Source organism: Amblyomma americanum, chromosome 4 (assembly GCF_052857255.1).
Source record: "Amblyomma americanum isolate KBUSLIRL-KWMA chromosome 4, ASM5285725v1, whole genome shotgun sequence".
In the NCBI taxonomy this organism is placed as follows: Eukaryota; Metazoa; Arthropoda; class Arachnida; order Ixodida; family Ixodidae; genus Amblyomma; species Amblyomma americanum.
This window is the reverse complement of record NC_135500.1, coordinates 164,771,504-164,798,213: the sequence shown is the minus strand read 5'-3', so window position 1 is coordinate 164,798,213 and position 26,710 is coordinate 164,771,504. Positions and strand designations below refer to the sequence as shown.

The 26,710-nt window shown below is 46.7% G+C and overlaps 1 protein-coding gene across 1 annotated transcript; it reads right to left on the bottom strand.

The window, feature by feature from the left end:
- Nucleotides 1–13,060: 13,060 nt before the first annotated feature.
- On the bottom strand, nucleotides 13,061–25,663 carry LOC144130431 (uncharacterized). The gene is made up of 3 exons (XM_077664352.1): nucleotides 25,550–25,663; nucleotides 17,690–18,115; nucleotides 13,061–14,803 (listed from the first exon to the last, which is right to left on the bottom strand). Exons 2-3 carry the CDS (start codon nucleotides 18,077–18,079, stop codon nucleotides 14,465–14,467), a joined length of 729 nt encoding a protein of 242 aa, XP_077520478.1. The 5' UTR covers nucleotides 18,080–18,115; nucleotides 25,550–25,663; the 3' UTR covers nucleotides 13,061–14,464.
- Between the last annotated feature and the right edge of the window lie 1,047 nt (nucleotides 25,664–26,710).

The following is a 26,710-nucleotide window of genomic DNA, read 5'->3' as shown; positions in this document are numbered from 1 at the left end:
GGCTCAACGCACTGGGTGCGCGGTGACAGTTCTATCATTGAGGGTGTCCAGTGCTTCTCGAGCGATGGCCAAGTCACTTGTCGGTCCTGGTCTTGGATCGGAGTTGTGCCTTGTGCTTGATTAGCGACAGGCTCAGTACTCTGGGTGCGCAATACCTGCTTGGTCACTGCGGGCGTGTGTAGCTCAGGCAGGGTCGGCCAAGGTCCGTCTGCGACAACCGTCTCTGCCTCGCCAGTAATATGGCTCCCGTTCCTTAAAGTGGAATGCGGAGGGGGAGGACTAGTTGCGGAAATTCTTGGACGACCTTTTCCAATGCTCACTACATTTTTAGAAGGCCTGGGACGACGGCGACGATGTCGTCGCACCTTAGCGGCAGCTTCTCTGTGAGTGGAGGTGCCTCTTGTCCTTTGTTTGAGTATCGCCTGTTCCCTTTTCATGCGAGGACAATCTTTTGAGGCGGCGTCATGAGGGCCGTGGTAACTGGTACACGTAAGGACTGTTGCCCGGCAAGCATCGCCACTGTGTTGCTGAGAACACTGTGGGCACACGATGGGGAAATTGCACACACTACTCACGTGTCCTATCTTCATGCATTCACGGCACTGGAGAGGCTTCGGGACGAAAGGCCTAACTGCATGCCGAAAGTGCCCAACCTTCACGTACGTTGGAATGCAGTCCCATTGGAAGGTCAACTTGATGCACTTTGTCCTCCCAAGACGCTGAGTTTGCAGTATGGCTACACCGTCGCTAGCTGGTTGAATCAAGGTGTGCATATCAGAGTCGCGGATGGCTAGGTCAGCGTCTTAAATGACGCCTGCCGTAGAGCCACTGCCTAGAAGGACATGGGAATGAACGCTGATGCCGCCGAGCGTTCTGATGTTGCTCAAACTCTCAAGCGCATTCCGGTCCATGACTTCAATGGCGACGACATTCCTAAAACAATTCACCCTCACATCTTTAATTGCTCCTGGGACGCGAGCTTCCAGGAACGCAGACGTGGCTGGCCTATTGATGTGGTTGAGATATTCGGTGGGAGTCTCTGGCGCAAACAGGACAGTATGTGGCGATGATCCTCGCACCGTAGTGGTCGTGGACGTAGTCGGCGACGACGAGTCCTCACCTTTGCACAGTCTCAGTTTGGCCTTCTTGCTTACAACTCTGATGAAGCCGTCGTCAGCCGAAGGGTCATCACTGGTGGCCGAGTACACCACGGTGGTCTAGCTGCTTGTGTCATTCGGGAGGCCAAGACGTTTCCTCTGGGCGACAGCGGCTGACCCACCGGACTGAAATCCAACAGCGTCCACTTCCATCATCGTCACCAAAAAAGAAGCAGTGGCTTCATTATACTGACGTAAATCAGAAAAAAAAAAGATAGTTGGCGAGGTTCTGCGTAAACTACGCGAATTCAGGAAAGCATTTTTAACGAGACACGGTTAATGGTCCTGCTTTGTAGAAAATTCGGCGCCGTCGTCGGCGTTCTGAGCGACAAATCCCTGGAGAAGCAACCTAGGTGGGTCACCTAGATCACGCGGTCTTGTGGCGTCATCACAACCTGCCGACCTGCTTAGCAGCAAACTGACCACGGTGAGTGGTAGCAGTTAAAGTAATGATTGGACGCGAGAGGTTGCTCGGAAAGAGAAACCTGGGTCTCTCAAGCCCCACCGGTGGCAGCACCTGCCACCGTAGGGCAGTGGCGCATCGCTTAGCCGCTGCACCAGGAGCCAGGAGAGGCATGAGGACGATCAAAGACATATGATTGTTAAGTTGAAAATCACCGATGCCTCATATATCTACATTAATCCGTTAACTCTAACGCGTCATACCCTTACAGCGGAGCTTAACTGTCCCTTCCAACTTTTTTCCTTGCAGATCAATTATTTTTGCTGCAAGAGGCTTTAGAAAATGCGGTAAATTGGCGGTGAAATCATCAGCCTGTTGCTGCGGTGCAGCTGTAGACGAGTTTTTGTCTCTTGGCGGTTCCAATATTTTGGAACCTAGCTCCTTACGTGCAAAGAAATTTATTTGGTGCTAGTCCCATTATTTGCATCGGGTCGATGCTTCTTTGAGAGGGGAGTAATGCCGCGAATCTTTCCCGTGTTTGTTCATTCTTCAAAGCTGCCGGCACACCGCTTTATCGCTTTGTTTGCGATGCAAGACGCGACCAGATTTGTTTCGATTGATCGCGTCCAGGCAGAGCTGATTCTACGTTGTTCCAGAATGTTCTAGTAACTTTGCACGCTTTATCTCGAAAGTTCGCTATCAGCTTTAAATTGAGCACGGCCGACAACGACGGGCATTCTGTTCGACGACCGCCGAGCACGCTTGTTGCTACGCCGCCGCCGAGTGATTCAGTCCATTGTGGGCTCAAGTCAGCACAAATAAAGAGTTTTGTTTAGACACCATTTTCGCAGCCTTTCTGCTCTCCGGACTGTAGTCATCACTTCGTGACAATGCTATTTGGCCTGAAAAGGGTAGGATCAGACATTTGAATATGGCTGCTACTTGAAGCCTGGTTCACAAATTCACAATCACAAAACGCTTTTGTTCGTGAGACCGGGTCGTTAAACTTCCCGGCTGGTGCGTGTTTGCTTCTGTGTTGTTGGCTACCATTACCAGGCAACACGTGGTCGACGGCTTGTCAAGAACTCAACTTATGAATGAACGTTTTCAGGATTCGAACCTAGGTTCGCATTAGCACTTCCTCCCATACACGCTTTAAAGAGCGCGTTGTCGATTTTGTATCACGATCTTCTCGCTGAGAATGCTTTGGAACGCTTTGGTAGGTGCTCTTTACGAGATGGAAAAAAAAGTTTGAATTATATAGTAATTACAGTAATCACTGTCACGCTGAAAAAAAATTCCAGGGGTGCACTTAAGTCTGCTTAGGTGAAGTAATGCAAAAGCGTTTCTCTCACTGCTGCCGATTATGTTGCAGCGTGTTCGTTTCTTTAAGCCTTTGCCGTTTCTAAGTCGTGTTTTTGCTCTACTCGGTTCTACCGCATCCGAAGACGCGGGTCCCGTTGCTAGAGCGTCTAGTAAGCACAACAGAGTACTAATTAATTATCTAATTAACTCAACCAAATACATCAAACGTGTGATGTAATTCACTAATTAACTAAATTATAATTCGGTCAGTAATTATTACAAAATTAATAAATCTGGTGGCTTGATTGAACGGAATCGAATTTACTTGTTTATCTAATTAATCAATTAATTAGACATTGCTTCATGCGTTCATTTACATTTTAATTCAGTTAATTAGATGATTAATTAGTACTCTTGTGCTTACTAGACGCTCTAGGAAGTGGAACCGCTATTTAATTAAATCACTGGTTATGACCTGAAGAATTAAACGAATTAATTATTTCATCACATTAATTATATATCTATTTAATCATTCATTTTGGTATCTTAGTTATTAAGTAATGCTGATTACATACATATTTAATCTTCTATTCTATTAATTACCCTTGTAATGGATGACTGTCAGTTCGTGCGGACACGCTGCACCGACAGGTCCTGTACACGCCACCCATGAGACAAGAAATGCTTTCGCATTGACACAACCTAATGACGCGTATAGTACGGATGGGCCACAGAGGTTCTCTCGTACTTCTGATAGGGCCGGGGGAATGAAGTTACCCGGAAGTTGGGCACATGAATGAAAACAAGAGATGTTTCACTGCTTCGACTGTGCTCTGCCTTTATATTTTTTCCGCTTGACGAAGTATTGGATATCGTACCAGCGTTAAGTATAAATAGTTCTCGACAAACTTCCGTTCACTTTGAGTACAGGAAGCAGTTATAGACCTGAAAAGGTGACGATCATGCGTTCAGCAGGCACAGGATGTGGACCGGATGGTATAACAGCTTCCTCTTCCTTATCGTGACCTTTGCGCCGTAATCACATTTCCTGCCTCGCGAAGCATTCTTTCTTCATGAGAGTGCTGCGTGTGCGTGCAATTTTACACGGAGGGATACAGTACGGAATCACACATGCAGCATTGAGCTTCCAATGTTTCCCTGCCAGCCAGTGAGTACGGAATAAAAAAAAGCAATAAAAGCAAGTGGCTTTACGTTTATGTTTAGTTCTTATTAGCGAGCGAGAAACGCGCAAAAGTTTTCTTTTACTTTTCTGCGTTTTATGTAAAGGGAAAAGGCTGATGCAGTAAATTGTACGCCAGTATGGAGAACAAAAGGTAACCGAAAAAAAAAGGATAAGAGAGAAAATCTTCAAGTTTGGTAATGTAAAGTTTTGTAAAACTAAATTTTCGATTCGGAAAGACACGTGTCTCATTGTGTTTCTGCATGTGTATGCTGTTTTTTGTCACCCAGACGGAACCGGAAATATCGAATTGCTGTGCTAAAATATGCTAGCAGTGTAGCATTTTGCGTTGCGAGGGAACCGAGACGTACCAGACGACTAAAACTGCGCAGATAATTTGTAACCTTTCCGAACGTGATGTTCCCGTCGTGAGGTAGCCACCCTGACTGCGTGACCCTAAGGGAGATATCGACGGAACGCGGACGCTTGCAAGGCGGCACATGCGATAACCGCTGCGGGAGCCGCGCTACTTGCGTGTCAAAATCTTCCGCTTGGCTCGTTAAAGACTGATCACTGCTCTCGCGACAATACATGATGATGATGATGATCGCTGAGCGGTTTTATTTCCACAAAGACAGATTTGTCTAAAGAGCGCCGTAGCGTAGGATATTTTTGGCCTACTCAAGGTGGGGCCAGCGGCCCATTTTGCACGAATTTCACCTCAGAGAAGCCGAGCACCAGACCATGGCAAAACTTGTACTCATTTGAAACCAGGAGCACTGGTGCACCTATGGTGCGGGGTTCGATCCCCATTTATGGAGAATGGTCAAACCACTAGGCCACCGCGCTGCGGCATTTGTCAGTACAGCGATCTCAAGAACGGTTTCAGCATCAACACGTAACGTTATTATTTCTGCTGGCAGACCAACTGACAAACCTGTTCCGTGGAAGCATTTCTTCACAAAGCTTTGTAATTTAAAACGTCTCTAAGACTCTTGAATGAAGAAAAGCCGATAATTTTGGAAATAACTTCTCTTGGAACACTAGGACAAGCACCTTGTCCTGAGTGGATGTTGACATCACGGCGCTCTTTTGACGACCGATATGACCAAAATTATCTGCAGTTCCTTCAGGTTGCTTGGGCTGGTGCAAGGATTGCACTTCACCAGACCGATTCCCTCACTGGCGATAACACAGAGGCTCAAGCGCGTTATTATCTTCACACAGAAGCCGGCTTGTTTTGCGCGCCTTCTAAGTGTTATAGCCACGGCCACCTGCATCGCTAAGATCGATAAGCGTTGGCAAGAGCGACTGTTGCGTTACTTTACTTCGGTCCTGAACTTCTGCCCTGAAAGTGGCGATTGTCTTCGCATGTGTCAGCTGTACACTGCGGCGTAATACGCATTAAAAGTGGGAAGCTTAGTTCATCTTGCATCGGCTCATGCAATATGAGGGTTTAATCTTCTGTTCAGCTAATTAATGCGCAGAAAACTGAGCGAAGGTGTCTGCCGTTCTGACCGTTCCTATACTGCATGGCAAATATACTTCATCTTTTAGAATTTGCTGCAGCGCAGGCTACTTGAGTGGGCAGAAATACATTACTCTTGGGCATTTCCTTGCCAAACAGAACGACTCGCATGCACAATTGTGAGCAGTGCGAAATTCTAAGTTATTCCGGCTGCCTTCAGACTCGCCTCTAAATTCCCTAGTCGCGACACGTGATCCCCTTTTTCCAGCATTACAGGCTACGTTTTCATGCTTCTTAATCTTTACAGTTTTGCAAGAGCACACGCAGTTCCATTTACTTTTTTTAATTGTGTCACCGCCGCATGGTTTATTAGCAGCACGCCTAACGGAGAGCGGTCTATCATTGATTATAGTTTATTTGCTGAGATAAAACATCACTATGATCAATAACACAGAGAAAACAAGGAGTGAGAGTGTAATCAAAGGTAAGTACGTAAGTTTAGCAGATGTCGATTGGCACCGCCAAAAGTAAACTTGCCCGCCGAAGCAAAGACAGCAGCGAATGCAGATATGGGTGTAAACAAGAGAAGTTTTTTTTAGCTATCGGAGAGACAACACTTCGCCCAGCGCCGATCAGTTCGCCTAGATCAGGAGGCGGACCGTATATATAGGCCGACCTGCTGACGACCATGTCTGCTCATATTTACAGATCGATGTTCTAGCCCTATACTTTTCATCGTTAGAAGATAAATTCTGCTTTGAGATAGGCCAACATCTTTGCTCTTGATTACTTCGTCTTTGAAAGAAGTTCCCATCAGGATGGGCGGGGCAAATAGCCGAATACCCTAAGTCTTCACGAGGTGGTTGTTAGCGACGGTCGCGGACATCTACTGTTCTTCAGCCTTAATAACATTACAGCTGATGTAGACGCGTGCTATGTGGCGCATACATTTGTGGTAGTTGATAGCTGTGCGCACGTGTACTGTTTGTGGGCGCAAACGAGTGAGCTTTCCTTTCAAAATTGTGACAAGGGAGAATGATGTACTGAGTAGGGCCTCCGTGACAGACCCTCGCACATACGGTGAGCCTAAAAGGCATCTGAAGCAACCCGTTATTTTGCTGTGGTATTACGACCATACAAGCTGTCAAAATTTAGAGAGGACGCTTGCCACAACACCGTTGTTGAATCATAACGAGATGAAACGTTTCATGACGCGTTTTGCTGCAAGGCCAGCCAGATTTTGAGGTTCGTTCCCGATAGACTCCTGCCCAGATATTTTTCTCTCTTTTAAATCCCTGCCAGAAAAAGTTAGGAACGCAAAGCATCCCTGTCAGGGATTCAAAGCTGAGATCTAAGCTAGAGTGTGCATTGGCGAAGCTTTGTTAAAACGTGAGTAGCACATAAAACTAATAAAATGAAAATCTTAGGTAGTGGGGACCTGGTTGCGATTGCACGGCGACAAGCAAACGACGTGGGACCAAAAACTTCGAACTTTGGAAGCATAGGTTGTACCAGCGTACGGTGTGAGAAGTTCCATCGAGTGCCATTAAGGACATGGCCTTACCGGAAGGTTCTTATGAACTAAGAATGTCCAAGACGAAGACAAAAAGAAAATTACCTTTGCTTTTTGGTGTCCGCAGGTCACGGTTTTATGGCTGAAACGGATTGGAGGTTCACAATGCAGCTTTCGACGAGCGAAATTCGTACGTCGAGGCCATGCCCGCGCAGGTAGGTGGCGATGCCAGGGACGCGTTCATGTTGGGTGGTTACAAAAACGAGGGACGCGAAAGAGCAGCTGGCGTGGCAGCGGTTAACAGTATCGAAGAGACAGCCGGCAACGGTAGTGTATGTCAATATTGGCCGTCACCGCTTGGCTTGCCGCACAGACGACGGCTTCAGACATCGCGGCTGCTGACACCAGGTGGCGAAGCGAGGAATTCACCAGAGCTTTAAAAGGTGAGGCGCCTAAAAAGATGCCACGGATAGCAGTTACGGCGAATTAATTTGACTGAATTTTTTTACTGAAATTTACCTCTTATTAACTCCGTCGGAACGAAGTTTAGGTATCCTTAGGTAGGTATCGTTTAGGTATCTTAGTGTCACCCTCTGCAGCGACCTTTCTTGGCAAACACACATTGCCACAATCATATCTTCTAACAGATCCCTACGATTCATGAAACATCATCATCGTCATGCGCCGCAACACGTGAAGCTTCTCGCTTATAAAACCCTCATCAGCCCCAAACTTGAGTACGCCAACCCCATCTGGAGCCCACACCATGTATACCTAACAAATGCACTCGAATCAGTTCAAAACCACGAAGTCCGTTTCGTTGACTCTGCATATTCATATATCAGCAGCGTTTCCGCTCTAAAGACGAATTCCGGTCTTGAACGCCTCGCAGCCCGCCGCCGCATCGCCAGCCTCTGTTTGCTTCACAAGTTTTTCCATAGCTCTCTAAATCAACCACCCTAACATTACTCATCCGAACCGCATATCTCACCGCACTGCCCATCCGTTTCAGATTGCCCGCCCTGTGTCCCGTACTGCAACTTTTTCAGGCTCCTTTTTTCCCCGAACTGTTGTGGACTGGAATGCCCTCCCCACCGATATCGCTGTTATCACGCACCGGTCTGTATTTTGAGTTATATTTCATGGAAATGACTTGTACTTGTTGATGAATATGTTAACCCACCCCGTATATACGTAATACCCCCGGAAGGGCTCTTTAAGGTGAGTAGATTGAAGTAAAATTGGGCTTAAAATGGAAACCGCGGTAAGCTTAATTATCAAGGTCTCAGCATGCAGTCTATGGCGTCGATGGCATGTTTGTCCGGAACAAGCAAGCTAACGGCAGGGAAGTACCAGTACGCTATCTTTTTATAAGAATAGCTTTCTTGATTTCGCTTCCAGAACCTGGGCTGGGCCTCACTAACTGTGAGTTGTGCGTAGTGTTTTTAAGTAACGACGCCATGCAATTTGTGGTAGTATGGTGTGGCAGTACGGGGCCCTGCGCTGTCAGCTTCATCTTACGTCCCGTTTAAACACGCTGTTTTGTCATGTTTTCAAATTTGCGGCCGCTGTCTGAACTACGCACTGCTGTCCAGTTATTTCTGTGGGGAAACGGCGCACCTTCAGCGCAACCACGTGCTTGTCCATAGTTGATATCGCGGTATGCATTTTGATCTGTTCTTTTTTTTTTTTGCGACTGTCTGGGGAGAGTGTGTCCTGGAGTGGCGAGATAACACGCTTACACAGTGGTTAATACACGGGTGCATATTTGTTTCGCGACACACTGTGGGACGCTGAGCATCCGAGGACAATAATGATATTGCACTTTCTTGCGCTTTGCTTTTTATACTTACCTGCTCCGTCTTTCAGGATAACATTGTGAACGATGGTCAGGTAAGCGTGCGATAAAAGCGCAATTGATCTCGGCAGGCATGCTAAAGCATATTGTGTTGTGAGCAGTAAGCAACGCGAGATAATCAATTAATATGCACATATTTATTGGAAGACAATACGCTTTAACCTAATTTTTGGCAAGTGAGGAGACGTAGGGATAGTAACACGCCTGCATGAAACCGAGGCTATCGGCAGCCGCTAAACCCTTTGGCTTTTGCTCCGGCCCCCATACCCTCTACCACATGGTCTGGGAATACGCGGCTGCCCCAAGGCGGATTTATAGTGGTGGCGAAGGCTGGGCCGAAAAGTGGTTTAGCGCGACTGCAGCACAACCAGAGGATGGGGGGGGCAAAACACTCATATAAATAAATGATAAAACTACAAAATTGGAATGTAATCTGCCAATAGAAAAGAAAAAATATATTAGCACCTTGTTTTATGAAAGAGGCAAGTCATTTTATTAAAACCTGGCAAATTTTGTATTTTTGCAACACTCTTGACCTGCCCCCTATTCATGAGTGTGCGGTGCATTACAGCGCGTCTTTGCAGGCCTTGTTTCGATACCCGGCTAACCCGGCCACAGTGGCGATTTCTTATCGCCAGCTGTCTGCGATGACACGCCTGGTAAAGCGTATAAATTTAGCTCGCCGGTCTCAAAATGCTCCTTTTGCGAAGTTTTCGTCGTCCTTGCACGTCGCTTCTTTGTCACCGTTCGGTAAGATTTGCACCCCGCTGCACCGCTGCGGCAGTTTTCTCGGTTTTGTCGTTTCCTTCGGCGTGCGGCCAGTGCGAAGCCTTTTTCCGTCTTTGCACGCTTCGCGCTCTTCTTTCGAAGCGCTTAGCGCTTCATTTCAAGATGAGCTTGCGGCATGTGAAGAAACGATGCTCCGTGGTACACCAAGGCGGAACACTGCGACAGCGTGGATAGTACCATTGGTGTCACGCTACACCGATTCCCGCTGGACTTTCACAGGTGTGTCGTCTGCTCTAGGTATGCGCGATAGCTTCGATATGGTTTCGCCGGGCTGTTCGCTCGTGTTTCATAGCTGTAACCCGTTCGTGCGTACTTGGCTTCATGTCTTTTTCAATGTATGGTATTTGCTCCTACGTTGAGCACGTTTGAGGGCGCTAAAGCTGGCTTTAACATTGCCTTGCAGATGTAAACGCACCTGCTATATTCTTTCAGCTGAAGAAATTAAATGTGAAGAATAATCCCAGTGTGCTCTATGGTCTGTGTTGATGCGCCTACTTATGTCATGTTATGTTTGCTTCAATTGAAGCTGTCGTAGCATTGTTTTCTATACTTTTCAATTTCCTAACTGACAACGTTCGTGGCACTTCAGGGCTTTCTCCTTCTGCACTGTTACTATTGAGATGATTAGCCAACTTAAACAATACTGCTTGTGCTGCCTGTGACATGTGTTTTTTGTTTGTGTGCCAAGGGTGTGCTTTGTGACTGTATTTGTTTGGTTGCTGCAATAAACAATGAATATGAAACTATGAAAACCATACTTGCCGTACACTCTATTGCGAACTGTGCACTTGAGCCAGTGCTTTGTGCATCATACCTTGCATCATACCTTGCTGTACTCAAAAGCTCTCAAAAGTACTAGCACCAGTATTTGCACTACGAATCATGCATGCTTAGCCAGTGTTTGGAAGTGTTGCTGCCTTTCTATGCTGCCCCTCCTTTACCAGTCACTTTCATTGCGTTCCCAATTGCACATTAACAAGGCCATAACTAGCAGGAACTCGAGCACATTTGACTGGCAAAGGTTGGGGCGCGCTGAAAGGCAGCAACCTTCGAGAGGTACGGGCTCGAAAACGCGGATTCTACAGAAAGACCGCTTTATAATTCGCGCCAAAAGCATACGTATGCGTGACGTCATTCTACGTCACGTTTGCGTAGTTTGCCCCCCAAAATCCAGGGGGCGCTGGAGTGCCCACGAGCCGCCATTTTTTGGACCAATGGGCGTCTATGGAGCCTTCGCTACCAGTATACATCTACCTTGGCTGCCCTTCAGCCGCCCATCGTCAATCCCGAAGAGCCTAGTGGCAATACCGGCAGCCTCTGCCTTTGCCCGGGTTACCAGCCCGGGTGGTCCGCCGTGCGCGGGTGATTGCAGCCAGCGCTTGAATTCGGAATTAAAGGGAACCACCCTCGAAGTCAAGACATTATTAATGCCATACGATTGGAAGACCTATGGGACGAAAATTCGTCGTCCGAGATAAAATTCGCCCATTGGCTAGAGAAAAGCGACGTCGCCAGACTAGAGCATTTCCATTGGCTAGAGGGGAGTGACTTCACCATACCGGAGCATTCCCATTGAATGAAGCGAAGTGACCTCACCAGACCACTGGTTACATCACTTCCAGTAAAGCTTCCGGTAGAGGCATCAACAGGTGCTAATGCTATCCCATTGCCAACACATAAATGAAATTAGGTATCCCTGCGAATTTTTATGTTTCCTAGAAAAAGCGCGAGGCATATCTTTCTTGGCCTGAGTGACTGGTAATTTTTCGCAGGAGGGAAATTAATGACGTGCCTTGCCGCCGTTTTCCGATGTTTGCTGTGGATGCCCTCTTGCCCTGGACAGCTCATCAGCAGGTGGGGGATGGAAGTATCTCTTTTACAGTCTGGGAATCCGAAGTTGACCGCAAGCTGAGATTCGGTTACCGTTGCTGCGACTTCGGTATGCTGCAACATGAGTCATCTATAGCGAAAGCGATCGTTTATGCGTGCCTGTCGTGGCATGATGGTGAGCTGTACAGCGCACGGGCACATTAGGTGCGAGGGCAAGACGGTGCCTGTTTCGTAGATGAGGACTTGGCTAGCTCTTCGAAAACCAGTCGGTATTGAGTGTTGATCAGTGCGGATAGAACCCACCGTTTGTTTCTTCTCTTAAGGTTCGCTTGTGGGAACTTCAAGGTTGAACGCATAAAGAAGAAAAAAAAATGTGCTTCATTTCTGGAGCGCTTCGTGAAAACCCAGTCCAGTGCATCACATACGTCACTGCCGACAGTGCAGAGGACCACCCCACGCTGTGTTGCCTAGTCAGGCCATTGTTTTGCCGCTATCTTCAAAGACTTCTAGACATGGAGCGGCAGCTGGTCCTCGTGGCTTCAGAACACGCTTTATTCGACTACGAAAGAGTTTCTACCGTACACGAAAAGCCATGAATAATTGATTGCGTTGTGCTAAAGTTGTTCCCCGGAGCGTAATTAAGGTCTCGGCGGTAATTCCCTCCTGCGCTCCGTCAGGAAACGATAAAAGGTGCTTATGCACTTTGAGATATGTAATAAAAGAATTCACCCTCCAGCACGCCTGCAGTGTAGATAAGGAAACTATTCCGTCATAGGTGCTTCTGGCATTAAAATTGAAGGCGTGTGGAAAGGCACGTCGCGAACAAAATGAAGGCAACGTAAGCACTACACAAGAAGCAAGTTTACGCGCATATGCGCTGAACTGTCGGCACGTTTCCATTGCGTCCACATGAGGGGAAGGTAATCAGGACGGCCAAACACAACTGGCAAAATTTCTTATCTGTCAAATGCTTTCAGTTGTCCGCCTTGAGGGATTAGCGCAGATAACCTAGATTGTGCAGAGCAATTTGTGCAGTGTACCCATTTGTTCACTTTCTTGTTGATGCAATATAATAGAAACGTCGTGCTGCTGATAAAATACGGAATTTCCGCCTCGTAAATCTTCATACTCAAGTTTAAAAGAGAGGGACACAAGTTTTAATCCCCGAAAATTTTATGTTGCTTACTTTTTTCCAGAAAAAAAGAAGACTCGGCTAGCTTAGCAACGTGTCGCGTAGGTTTCGTGCGCCTTAAAAAAAAGAAAAGTGTGCGCGCGCACGCACGCACACGCGCACGGACACGCACGCACGCTGCTAAAGTACGTGGCACTTTCGGAAGAAGCTGACAAAGACGTTGACGAAGTCTATACATAGACAATACCCGGGTGCATAGCTAAATAAACTATCTGTGAAGAAGACTATCCTCCTCAGACCGAAGCGAACGACCCTTTTTGTCAGCGTCGATCAAAATATATTTGCGAAGCAAAAATATTTGCCTTTTGTTTTCTTTCGTGCACATCATTTCCTCCGTATGACGAATAAAAGCTCAGTAGTAGTAGTAATAACAATACCCTTTTTATTTCCTGTATTGTTTTTGGCGACCTCTCTGGGTGCAGCTCAATTCTAGGGTTTCATTAGCCGCAGATTTTCTGTACGCCCGGTCGATTAGCCATTCCTCTTCATCCGGGCCGACGCTGGACAGAGTAGCAGTTGGTACTGTGCGCCAATACGTGTTTCATTCCTTTTTAACCTTCGGGGAAAAGAAAAGCTACTATGCTGGGCACCAAAATGCACTTTAGTGTACATCTCCAACTAGCTCGCACCCAGCCGACACTCTGGGCTCACGTTCCTCTCAGCCGCAGGGAGAATGCCGGCGTATTGCTCTAAGTATAGGCGTTTTTGCCACGGCTGCCACTTTGTCCCAGATGCGTGCAGGGCAGCGGAATATGCCATGGAGGGCGGGCGCATTATTCTCGCCTCGCGTTTTACCAACGGCGACACGGGCCAAGGACGAATACGTCGCTCGATTAGGAGTTGCCGGCGAGGGAAATATCACGCGAGCGCGAGCTTTTTGCTCGCTGGCGGATTACCTTTCGACAAGCAGCGACATGAGGATAGGGGATAGGAGGGCGAAGGGGGGTAGAGTAGCAGACCATATTACCATCGCCTGGTTATACTAATACCCCGGAGCGGATGTTGCCGCTGGGTCCTATCCTGCGCAAGGAGAAATCTTCCGTCTTCTCCGCACTGAGCCGGTTCCGTGTCGCATTCTTCCTTCCTACTGACATATGTTGAGCATTTTTTTATTTCCAGGAATGGCTCTCTGAAGGATTTTATTCAGGGTAGTCTGGAACTTTCTTAATTTAATTTCCTTCTTGGAAACCAGTTCCAGTCCTTCTTGGAAACCATCGACATTCAGACGGCAGGCCGCATATACCAACTTAGCATGGTCGGCTGCCCGACCTCTATGCGTGCTGAAACTGTGGGGGCGAGACTTAACGAAAGAGGCCAAACGAAAAGACATTGAATATTGTCCCCATCACCTATACTGAGACAAATACTACGCATTAAATGTGACTTTTGATTTCACTTGAAGAGCAGTCACTTTATCTATGGCCAGGACAGCTAGATTTGCGGCTGGCCACAAGGACCCGCAGATGATTGCGTGGAGATAGCCTAACCCCCCACCCTCTTTTTTTTCTCAGATGTTTCAAATATTCAGGAGCGAATCATTGTTGTCTCTCTTCACTGATCTTATCTCGCTGCCTTGAAGAGCTGAGCAAAGCTCAGCACTGCTCTGTTCAAGGCTTTGTTGACTGTTCATAAAACAGTGGCTAGCTAGGACTAACCAGAAACTAGTCGGGCGAGATAAACCGCACAAGGAAACGCGTGTTAATGCGCCATCGTTTTGACGCCAAACTACGAATTCAGGAGAAAAGTGAGACTGCAGAGACAAAACATGTCTACATGGGTTTAGTGGTCACGTTCTTGGGGGCTCCGACGGACCGGCCGTCGAAGACGTATTTGCCAATGGCGTTCTGGAACGCGGGCAGTGCGTCCGCCAGCCGCCGTGCGAGCACCTCCTCCTTGCCGCCTCCGACGCTCGTGGTGACCGTCTGGGGGCCGTTGGCGCCACCCGTCAGCTGCGTCCACAGGTACATCTTAGCGATGAACAGGATGATGAGCATGGGCAGTGCCACCGCCAGCCCCACGACCAGAGTGACGAACGGTGCCAGGGCCGCCATCTCGTTGGAGGACATGGCGCAGTCAGAAGAGCTCGATGGCCAGCGGGGCCCTTGCTCCTGCGTCCCGGTCGGTGGGTGGGAAAGGGGCAAGATGAAATAGTTAGGCTTCCTCACGGCATGCGAACTATTACCCCCATGAACTGCTGTAATTTTTTATTTTTATGCAGACATTATCCCACAGCACCCGTAGATGTTAAAGCAGGGGGTTGCAGGGTAAAAAAATATATCCTCATTAATAAAGCACACTATATAGTTTCACTCACCCGATACCACTCTCCAATCGATTTGACAGAGGAGTCACGTGAAGGAGTGTTATTTAAAAATGAGTCGCTTTATTAACGCTGCAGCGTTAAGGGGCTCGTGTCGTAGAAAATCCGGCGTCGGCGGCGTCTTTGACCATGGGCGATAAATCTATGTAAAATCTCCAGAGAAGCAACCTAGAAGGCAGGTGGGCCACCTAGGTCACGTAACCTTGTAGCGTCGTCACAACCTGCCCACCGGATTGTGACCAAACTGCTCACCGTAGCAGATGGAGGTTAAATTAATGATTGGTCGCTAGAGGTTGCTCGAGCCGAGCAACCTTGGTCGTACAAGCCCCACCGGTGGCAGCACCTGCCATCTCAGGGCAGCGGCGCATCGCTCAACCGCTACACCACGGCTACAGGAGCGGTGTGAATAAGACTCTCCAGGGATCTATGAATGTAAAGTAGAGAATGGCCAATTCTGCATATAAGTGAATTGACCCATTATGCTATGGCGTCATTCCCTTAATGCGGAGCTTAAGCGTCCCTTCCAATTTTTGAATGGTGTGGTGGTCCCAGGGTATTATAAACAATTTTTCTACTGGAACACCCCTCGTGTACTTCGAATTCGCCATGTGATAAACTCTTTTGCTACAAGAATCGGTTGTTCACTTGGCATAGTGCTTGGACCACTTCAGCTATGTTAGAAGCCTCAGTATCTCGTATCGTATAAACGTTCGCGACACCTGGCTGAATTATATTGAAGGAGTGGAACCAGTGGACAGCAGAGCGATGGTGCTCGAGTCTCTTATTGAGTGTGCTGCCTCGTTTGATATAAGCGTTCTCTCGCTGTGCAAGGCTCCATCTGTTCCACTCTACCGACTAGAAAATTCGTTCAGCAGTGAAAACAGGCCCTGTACTTTTCTTGCTCTTCCTGACACCTGTTAAAGAATCCACTGAGCGTGGAAAATTTCTCAGCTTAAGTTTCGATGCCAATTTTAGCACACACAAAAAAAAAACTGCCAGTGAATGGACGCTCCAAGGAATACCAATGCGGGGCTGTTGGCATTTTTACCCTTTTGTTATCAGAGACAGAGTCAGAACGCGCTTGCGACGGCACCTCAAAGGGTTCAAGTACTGATTTAGTTATGGGTTGTCTTTAAACGTTCGCAATAACCACTGAATTAATTTGCTAAAGCGCGTGACGGTCCGCTCTATTAAACAATTACCAGAAGTGAGCCACAGCCGTTCTGTTTTCAACGGTAGCCAACCGTTTTGGCATTGTCTCCATAACCGAGTTCTTCTTTTTTTTTTTTTTGCAGAGACAAGTTAATCGTGTCAGCAGTTTGCTATTAATTCGAGGTGCTTCAACTATCTGCATGCCACCACTGCTTCCGGCTAGTATGAGAGCGTTGTCGAGATTACTACCCGCTAGGGCATATTATGCTGTATAACTAATCTCGTTCGCGGCAATAGAAAACAATACTTCCCCCTTTTTTTTCCTTCCTGAAGACTGGGGAATTTGAAGAATGTAAATTAATTTCCGCTTAATAAAGCTTTATGAAGGTAAGGAGGCGTGTCGTTGTTTCTTCGGCGCAGCGTGACAATATCATCAGCCGAACTACGCTCACTGCAGGTCAAAGGCCTATCACGTGTCTCTCCAATTAACCCTGTCCTGTGCCAGCTGCGGCCACGTTATTCCCTATCACCTAACTTTCTGCCGCCCCTGCTACGCTTGCTTTCTCTTGGAATCCAATCCGCTACCCTTACGGAGCAGTGGTTATCTTGCCTTCTCATTGCATGCCGTGTGCAAGTCTATTTCTTTATCTTCACTTCTACTAGGATGTTTTGCTCCCTGAACCACTCTGGTTTTCGTAAGCCTTCACGTTTCTGTCCCGAAAGGCTGAGTACCGTTGAGATACAGCTGTTAATACTTTTCTCTTGAAGAATGTCGGCAAACTGCCATTGACCATCTGAGAGAACCTACCAAATGAGCTCCATCCCTTTCAAACATATAGTCATAACGTACGACTCCGTATTGATTTGAACTTCCCGGAGTTGGTATTCCAAGGGGGCCGAAAACTAAGCTTAGAAGACTACTCTCTTGCATTTCTTGTCCGCTGGAATGAGGCACTTCTGATGGGCCCATAAGCTGAAGCTGCTGTCGATGATGATCGAAAATCGGCTGCAGGTACTGATGATGAAAAATTCGGTCGCCGGTCTCAGCAACCGACTCGCGAGGTGTTGCTCGTTAGTGTCTACACTATTTTGTTGTTAACACTCCGCTGACGCTGTTGAGGGAAAACGCAAAAGAAAACTAAAAAAAAAACAAACGTCCATAGTCTTTTCTTTTCTCATAGGGCGAAGAAACGACAGTGTTGTGTGACTATCACTTTCACTACTATCTGAAAAACTCCTCCACTGGTTAGACTATATCCCAGACCACTGAACTGCAGTGTCTGTAAAGCAGGTGAACACGAAAACTCTCCGATCAGTGATCATAAAGCAATCACATGACCACAGAAGGGGCGAACATCACCGAGTTGTGGGTGATGACAGACTTATTACTTATAATACCAATGACTTTCTGCTACCGCCACTATTACGGAGACAGTATCATGCGTTCTGGTAGACCTCCGTCTCACTAAAAGCGGTCGAGCTGCAATACTAAAAGGGATTAAGAAAAAAGTTCTCGACTTACGACTTGCAACGGCGTGTGCATTATGGTGTGGATGGGCAGCGGCTGTTCAAAGGAGCCGCCACCACCCGACGAGAACGTATGCAGCCCTGCGCCGTGGAGTCCACCACCGTTTCCACCCCTGTGGTTCGCTGGTAAAGAGTGGAGGACGTGGTGGTGACCGAGTGGTGGTGGTGGCGGTGGCGGCGGGGGCGGTGGCGCAACTGGCCCGAAGCCAGCGCCGTTGCCGCCTCCGTTGCCAGGCAGCAGGTCGATCTGCCAGATCTCTGTCTTCTTGGTGCCCGAGCCGGTGGACGACGATATTCCACTCGCTCCGCACGACGCACTCGCCAGGAGCACTGCGATGGCCAGGAGGGGAACGGCCGCCTCCCGCCCGGATGGCCACCCTTCCATATCACCGGTGTCTCGGGTCTTGATGAACAGTCCCTGCTGATGTGAGAAAGGGTGACGTCGATGCAATGAGTAACGGAAATTTTCTCTCTTCATACTTGAAGTATATGCACTTATGCGCTTTAATAGCAATAATACAAAAACGAAGGGGTCCAGAAATCATGTTAAATATAAGAAAAGTCAGATTTAAAGAGAGCCTGATTGACATGAGTAATATTAACGGGAATAAAGCGGCGGTTCTAATACACCAGACAGTACTAATTGAGCTAGTTGGAACTGAAGATATCGCACTATATGAGCGCAACATGGACAGGACTAAAATACAAGAGACAACGGTCATAAAGTTCTTTGTCTTTCGATTCTGTATGTGTGGCGCTGATATTTTTTTTTTAGGAAAACAAAATCATAACAACGCGTGTACATTAGCAGGCTGTAGATTCTTCAACTAAGCTATGGCCGAGACTGGCTGGAGTTGCATGCTAATTACTATTTCGCAATGCGCTAGGTTTTGACGAAAAACGCGACACGGACACAGAGGAACGCTACTGACGTTTCGTCTTTGGAACCTATAGTTTCTGTATGTGTCTCTGGTGCATGTCATCAAGACTTGGAAGCTTATCCAGGAACAGGTTTCAGAAGCTTACTCAGGACCCTATAAGGAACGCCTAGCTCTGCATTGAAGGGCACTGCACATGAGGATTCTGCGATATTAGTCTGGACAGTGTGAAATCCTTCATATTGGACTAGATACACAAATCTTTCCATCCCGTTGCAAAGGAGACTGCAGCATAGGGTCGAAAGTACCGAGTATGGGCTTTAATACTATAGAAGAGCTTTCTGTGATGTAAGGATTAGTTACTAACTCAGAGCACGATATCGGCATGCTAGTAGTGGCGCGGGATTTAAACTTTGTCCGATATTCTTTAATGTCTTACTGATGCATGACAGCAAACGTATAGTTTACCCCGTCGCACGTTAGTCGTGCGGGCTGTATGTACAGTTCGCGTGGCACGAGCTCCGCGGTGCGAATAGGTAAAGTTGGTTTAGCGGAGTGCAAGTGTCTGATTACACTATGCAAAGCACATAACATCCTGGAAGGAGATGTTAAAAGTTCTGCATCGTTGTGTGCTCGCGAATGCGGAAATTTTGAAGATCAGCCGTAACAAGTGGAGCGAAGAATTTTGTATCGCCTTTTGGACTGCAGAGGAAACAAAATGCCAATTGCATTCATGCGAAATTTTCACACCAACACTTTCGGGTCCGTACAGCACAGCTTACCTGGAAAACATTTAAGTGCATTCATGTCTTTACAGGTGCACATTGCATACATAGCCCCGTACAGCGAACACTGAACACTGCTCCGCATAGGCAGAAGAATAATTCATTCATCATGCCTAGGTCAGCTTGGAAAAGAGGAACAGGAAGAAGGATCAGAAGAGAAAAGAATGATTATCGATTTGGGTAGCTCGGGAGAATGCGAATTATGTGCGCAAGCACTGACCGCGTTTGCATGAATGCGACAGAATGCGGCTCGAGTCGATTTTTCGAGGGAAAGAGCGGGTTTTCAGAAGGAAAGACACGACTCGTCCCCTACTCTCTTCTGCAATGTTTTTGCTCTTTCCTTCAAAAAGTGGACTCGAGTCGACTTCTGTCGTATTCAAGTAAACATGGTTCATATCTGTCCATGCGATTCATACCGCAGAGTATGCGTTAGCATTAGCGCTCCTCCCACACTGGCGGATAGCGTGATCCAGTCCATCCATCACCGTTGGACACGCCGGATCCCCTCTTCACTGGCCCGATTCTAGCCAGCTATCGCAGTGCGTCACGCCGTACCCTCTCACCATTAAGAGTCGCCTCCCACTGACTCACCCTCTCCACTTTCCTCTTGCTCTTTCCATCTATTTACATTGTCTCCTTTCTCCCGAGGCTTCGCACGCCTCCGCCAACACCGGGCACTTTTTGCGCTGATGGAGGCTCTAATTCCAGCGCATTAAAATGAGAAGATAGCCTCGAAAGAGTGCATGATATTCTAGGAGCTCCTTTAAGATGAACAGAAGAGAAAGGCCGCAGTAATTCGTCATCATTTGAAAGAGGAATCGGTAGGGAGGAATTTTTACGGAGCGGTTGCTCTGAGCGGTTCGCTGGTTTTCCTGCAATTTTGTTTCCCTTAAATTAAATACAATATGTACGGCTTACTTCGTTACACGTGCAGCAACGTTGGCACACGCCTTTGCGCAACCCAGGCATGCTTGATTAGTGTTGAAATAAAGTTATGAAGCAGGATTAAAATCTGCTAACCGATAGCGGCTGCAGAATAAGCGACACACGAATGAATTCGCTTTGCTGTCGTCCTTGGCTTATCGCTGCGTAAACAGAGCTTTTACAGAGACTGTACCGAGCGCTTCCGTGGGCGCACAACTGAGCGTGGTTGGATCATTGTGCTCGTGTTTTTAATGCGGGCGTCATGCGCAGAAATAAGCTTTCGCGGTTTCTTTCACCGCTACTGTGCGTGCTTTGCGGACGCCGAGAGGGATAGCGAGCTGCTGTTTTTGTGGGTCGTTATATTGTGAGGTTCGCTTGATCATCACAGCGGCTAACAACATGCTCGTTGTGCCGTCCTGGCGAACAATGAGCGGAGCATCTTTTACTAAAATGCCTTGTAATGATTATGGCATGCACAGGAAGTTCAAACAAGAAATGTATCGTTAGAACAGCTCTTGCAGTCGGTCAATAAACAAACTTATTGTGCAATTTAGAGACGTACATCACAAGGTTACTTTGTTGTAGTGCACATTACCGCGTGTCGAAGAACCGACTGCGCTTGCGCCACTAAGCACCGTAAAAATACGGCGGGGGCGAATAAAGCGAATAATCTGCGCCTGGATGACAGGATTTGGGAACAATAAATAATATAAGGCTGCATCCAGTAACGCGAGACACAACATTAGTTATGCAAGAACGATTTTCTTGAGCGAATAAATGGTTTACCCGCAGAGTAGGTTAGCATAAAAAGAAAAAGAAATCTAGCGCCATGCGACATGAAACCGCTCTCTCTACTTACGACCGCCCCCTCCTTCCCGCTCTCTATGCGGATACCGCTGTCATGCACCAAGTGATTTTTTTTTGTATTCAATGTGGAATCATCAGTATGTGCACATAAATAAAATGTAGTGGCTGCGCGTACTACAGTAGGAGTATACCATGATTTGGCCATGGCTGCGACATATAGGGCTGGGTATTTCTTTTTGAAACCAGTTAAAATACATAGAAACAGAAATAGAGGCACCCTCAACGTCGACGTCGAATCGTGGACTTTCTTGTAGAAACTTGCGCTTGTACCATACTTCATGTTATCCACATTTCGTGCATTGTGGGCTTTGTTACTGGATCATGTGTCAAAGTATGTACTTGGTTAATATCGCAAGCAGGCAGCACGTTATTTGCAAATTCTGTCCCTAGTGTGACTTCCAGGTGCAACTTTATATCACCAAATGCGATCTTTTATACCAGGCTTTATGCACTGTTTGTTACTTCTTGAACATTCGCTGTACAGAAGCTAATTGATTCCGGCCTTCCTAAGCACAAGCGTTCGATTAAAAATTAAGGTATCTTTCTGTTCTACAACTCCTGCTGATAAGACGTGCCAACGTGTCCACGTATTATGCAAACGGAAGATTAATCCAGTAATACATCAGTAAAGTGGATAGTCAGAAGAGGAAAGTTCGCCCCCTACTTTAAATGACGTATCTGACATTACCCGAATATGTAGCAGCTTATATCTCATATGTTGACACATTTATCGGAAACGCAGAAGTATGGGCCTAACAAAGCACGTTATCGGAGAGTAATTGAGAATTATCATCTCAATCACGCGTAGCTCGTCGGTTAGTACAGTGAGAAGGACCCAACAGAAAGGGTTAGCCGCTAAGCCTAAACTCGGCGGCGAACAGCCAGTTAGCGTGCGCCGAGTGCCATGTGAACATCGTAGAGCGGAGTTTACCATTTACTTTTCGTTTTGCAAAGGCACGAGTTAATTTCGTACAAAAATCTCAGAATATCTGCAATTTGCGAGATTGCGCTCACTCTCCACGAAGTTAACAAGTGCATCAATGCCAATGGCCGCTCATGAATGGCAGTCGCCAGTCTGGCCCAGGCATGCGGAAAAGTAAACACGGAAACGGTATGCTGTAGCTCTCTTTTTATCAAGACAACACGTTATCTGTAGGTGCATGTGCGTATACTTGTGTGTGTGTGTGGGCTAAACTGTCCTTTCAGTCCCACAGCTGCCAGTCTATACGTGCGCAAAAAAGGATACGTGCACGTACACATGTACGCCCACTCTATGGGGACGTATAAGTCACCTAAAGAGTGGAATGCGATAGCATTAGATTTCATATTTGTCGCAGTTTTCGTTGCAACCGTGCTATGCTGTGACGGTTGTGACATTTGCATATATCGGATTTTTTTAAGATTTTGATTTCGGTTCACCATCTAAGTTTCTGTCTAGATACTACATTGCCAGCAATCCAGGGGCCAGGCTTCCACCTGTCATATGGTGGGCATGCTGGGATGACGTCAAAATATAACGTGACCTCTCTCGGCCAATCAGGATGGCTCATCAGGGCAAGTTGCGACGAAGCCACAAGGTCACATGGCATCCCTCGTTCAATCAGCGAATTTCGTCTCGAACATCGGCACTGTTTTGATAGAAAGACAATTCTCATGATGTCGCATTAAAGTTTTGACGCCACAGCCAGGACAATACAACGCGAAATTCAGTGACATCTGGCGCACAATTCGAATGCGTTTGACGTCAGGCACTGCGGTCTGCACTACACATAAGCGCACTGCGTATAAACGCACTGCGGGTAAACGCACTGCGGATAAACGCATTGCGGATAAACGAACTACGGATAAACGCATTGCGGAGAAATGAACTGCGGATAAACGCATTGCGGGGTATTGAAGCCGACGAAAGTTGCACTCCCATCTGATGCACAAAGCGGGGGATCATGCGACTAGCTCACCATTCCCCGCATTTAGCCGTAGTGTGTTTGTTTGCTTGTTGGTTTGTTTGTCTGAAGCCTGCTTTGTGACAGGCTGCCCACCGGACTTTGGGAAACCTGGCCAGGTGTGTATATGTGTACCGGATGTTTCAGGGAAGAGTTTAAGTAATTTTCAAAAATAAGATTTTGGTGGTAAAAATATGGCTTTGGCGACATAGTATTGCCAGGGTTGGCGGACACCAGAAAACCGGTGAATCGTTTTTACTAGTAAGCTGGCTAACTAATACCCAATAATTAGCTTTTAACTATTAGAGTTAGGCATGTCGTTGCAATTAGCGATTTGTAACCGGCCGTTAGTAATAATAATAATAATAATAATAATAATAATAATAATAATAATAATAATAATAATAATAATAATAATAATAATAATAATAATAATAATAATAATAATAATATAATTGGTTTTTGGGGAAAAGAAATGGCGCAGTATCTGTCTCATATATCTTTGGACACCTGAACCGCGCCGTAAGGGAAGGGATAAAGGAGGGAGTGAAAGAAGAAAGGAAGAAAGAGTTGCCGTAGTGGAGGGCTCCGGAATAATTTCGACCACCTGGGGATCTTTAACGTGCACTGACATCGCCCAGCACACGGGCGCCTTAGCGTTTTTCCTCGTTAGTAACCGCCATATCAGTATTTAGAATTTCTGAAACGCGATTACCCTCGGCGCTGTGGTCCAAAATATTTTGGCCACATCATGACAAAATACATGCATGCCAAATACACGCGCATTGAATGCGTATAATGCGCGTTAAAGACAATTTACCGGCTTCCCGGTGTCCGCTAACACTGGTAATACAACGACGCAAAAGCTATATTTTTACCCCAAAATACCTATTTTTGAAAATTACATAGTCTTCCTTGAGACGCCTGGTATGCACCTAGCAGCCTGCCCACCATGGCAAGCGGCAGCTAAATTAATGATTGGCCGCATGAGGTCGCTCGGGTAGAGCAACCTGGATCTCGCAAGCTCCACTGAGGCAGCACCTGCCATCGCAGGGACGTGGCGCATCGCTTAAGCGCCACGCCACTGCGCTAGGAGTGGTATATGAGGACTCGCAGCTATCAAGGAATCTAAAGTACAGAACGACCAACTCCGTATATACGGCCATTAACCTATTATCGCTATCTGAACACCGGAACCGAAGTAATAACCGAAGAGCTAGAGCACGTAATTCTCATTGGTCCAAACTACGCAAATAGACCGCCATTTTCGTTGTCGTATAGTTTCGAGGTTGTCATAATGCTTGGGCGTAGGCAGGGTCTGTGACCGCCGGCTATGACATCGCGTCTTACAGAAGAAACCCTATGCAGCCGAATCCATGCCCATCTGTCCCGCATTGCCATTTTAAATAACGATGCGTCCAGTTGGACTTGCTCTTATCCTGTGGACAATATCGGAAATCGGCTCTGTGCGCTTCTAAAGTGGCTTATCGCGGTTAAATATCGGAGGATGTTTGCCCCATTCGTTATGAACGTGTGCATGCAAGGTATGCGTGGAATCTCTTTGTTCTTATTTTCATCGGCAAGCACTTTGATCAATTATGCGAGTGTAGTTTTTTCTTTTACCCCATTAGTGATTTCGAATGAAAAAAAAGTGCTTCCGGGGGAGCGCGTAAACATCACGTCGTTTCATTATACAGAGTGCGGCTTTGATGTGAAAGAGTGTACTAATGAATATTTAATAAAATAATTAGTAGAGCCATATCTATAGTCGATTAAAATTATAATTATTTTGTTTTACGGGGAAGCTGACTCTTTTGCCTTTGACTAGCTGAATTGACCACAGCAAGCGTTTGCGTTCGTAACTAAAACCTCTTCAGATTCGCTTTGCTATTACCCAGTGTCATTTACAGGTAGTTTGTTCTGTTTGTTTTCTATGGTGAGACTTATTAAAAAAGAATTAAAAATAAAGGCTGTATCAGCATTGGTGCAAGCGTCGCGCTATAGGAATCAACAGACGCATTATACTGAGAAGTGCTGTCAGCGGTTTGTTGTGACTGAGGGCGCGGACTAGCAATTGAAGGGAAGGCCTTATTACAATTTAGTTAATTCTAGGCCTCTGCGTAATACTTTCCTCACTATAATAGGGATATTATAAGCTCAGTATTGTGTAGAACTCTTCGGCTGCTTTAGCCACCTTATCCATACTGCTAGTGACAATCTCCTCTTTGTCTCTTAACGAATAAATCTGGTTTTTGCCTATGCCTAGTTTCCTCTTGATCGCTCTTAGGCTACCTCCGTTCTTTAGAGCACGCTCGATTCTCTCCATATTTAACTTCTTTATGTCGACTATACCTTGCGCTTATTGATTAACTTTGATCGCTTTGATAACTCTGACTACTAAACTTGGAAGAACGCGAGCCTTCTGGGCGAACACACGACAGCTGCATCGGAGCCTTACCTCAAAAAGAATTCCGCTCCGGGCATTTGCGTTGAAACTGATCGAGCATACATTGTGGGCAGGGTCGAGAGAACAACAGTGCTTTGATTCTATGACGCCGCGCAGGTCTGGTATCGAAACGTTGACCTTCGGCGATTGTCTGCGGGGAAAAGAATGCGACCTGCGCGGCGGAGGCCGACTTTTGCAACCGGCGAATAAAGAGACGCCGCGGTTACGTGACCCATGTACGTCGCGCAGGGATTTGACGCGGGTGTAATGTGACACCCGGTTGCGAACAATGGCCCCTTTAAAGCGCGATGAATATGCGCCTACGAAAGGAAGGCTCTTGTTTGAACGCGAGCGCAGGTATCGGTGACAGTCCGCTGAAAGGAGACCGACTCGAGGAGGAGGCGTTTTTTACGTACCGCCAGAGTCCTTCAACGCTTTGAAGGACTCCGGTGCGGTAGTCCAGTACGCCAGTCCTTCAAAAACATTGAAAGACTTCGGTATGCTGCCTAGCGAGTATTACGTGGGCTGTGCTGACATCAGGAAAAAAAAGCAGGTAAATAACGCAGCGAGAGTAGGTCAGAACATTCTGCTGTTACATGAGCGCTTTAGGAGACGGGACAAGAGCTTCAGTTACTTCGTATTGCCTCTAAAGCTTCCATCTCACGCAGTTTTTTGACGTCTTCATGAAAAGATAAGATGCTTATAAACTGCTACTCTGGAGCAACAGCGAACTTTTTTTACATTTAGTGCCGACATTGAATTTTTTTCAAAAATATGTTTACGGAGAAAGCCTTCCTTTATTATTCATATGAAAATAAATATGTTCTACGGACACTTTGGAACAGCAATATATTAGATGAAGCAGGCTTGGAGAGCTTCCTGGCTATCACATGGTATTCAAAGCACAGTGCTGCAGAACGAAAATATGTGCTTGTTTTTTTGAGCTGGAAATGTCATTATCATTGCAGAGTGCTTTTCTTATTTGTAATACCTTTATTTTAGCCACAGGGCAAAGATATAATGATATACATGTAAGAGCGAACTTGTTATAGCTGCATAATGACGGTCTAGCAGTGAGCAGTCCGGATTACGGGCTCAAATAAGCTAAATAACACCTGCTTTTCAACGACAAGGGGAAGTGTAGCGTTCACGGATGCACGCGACTGTGACTTT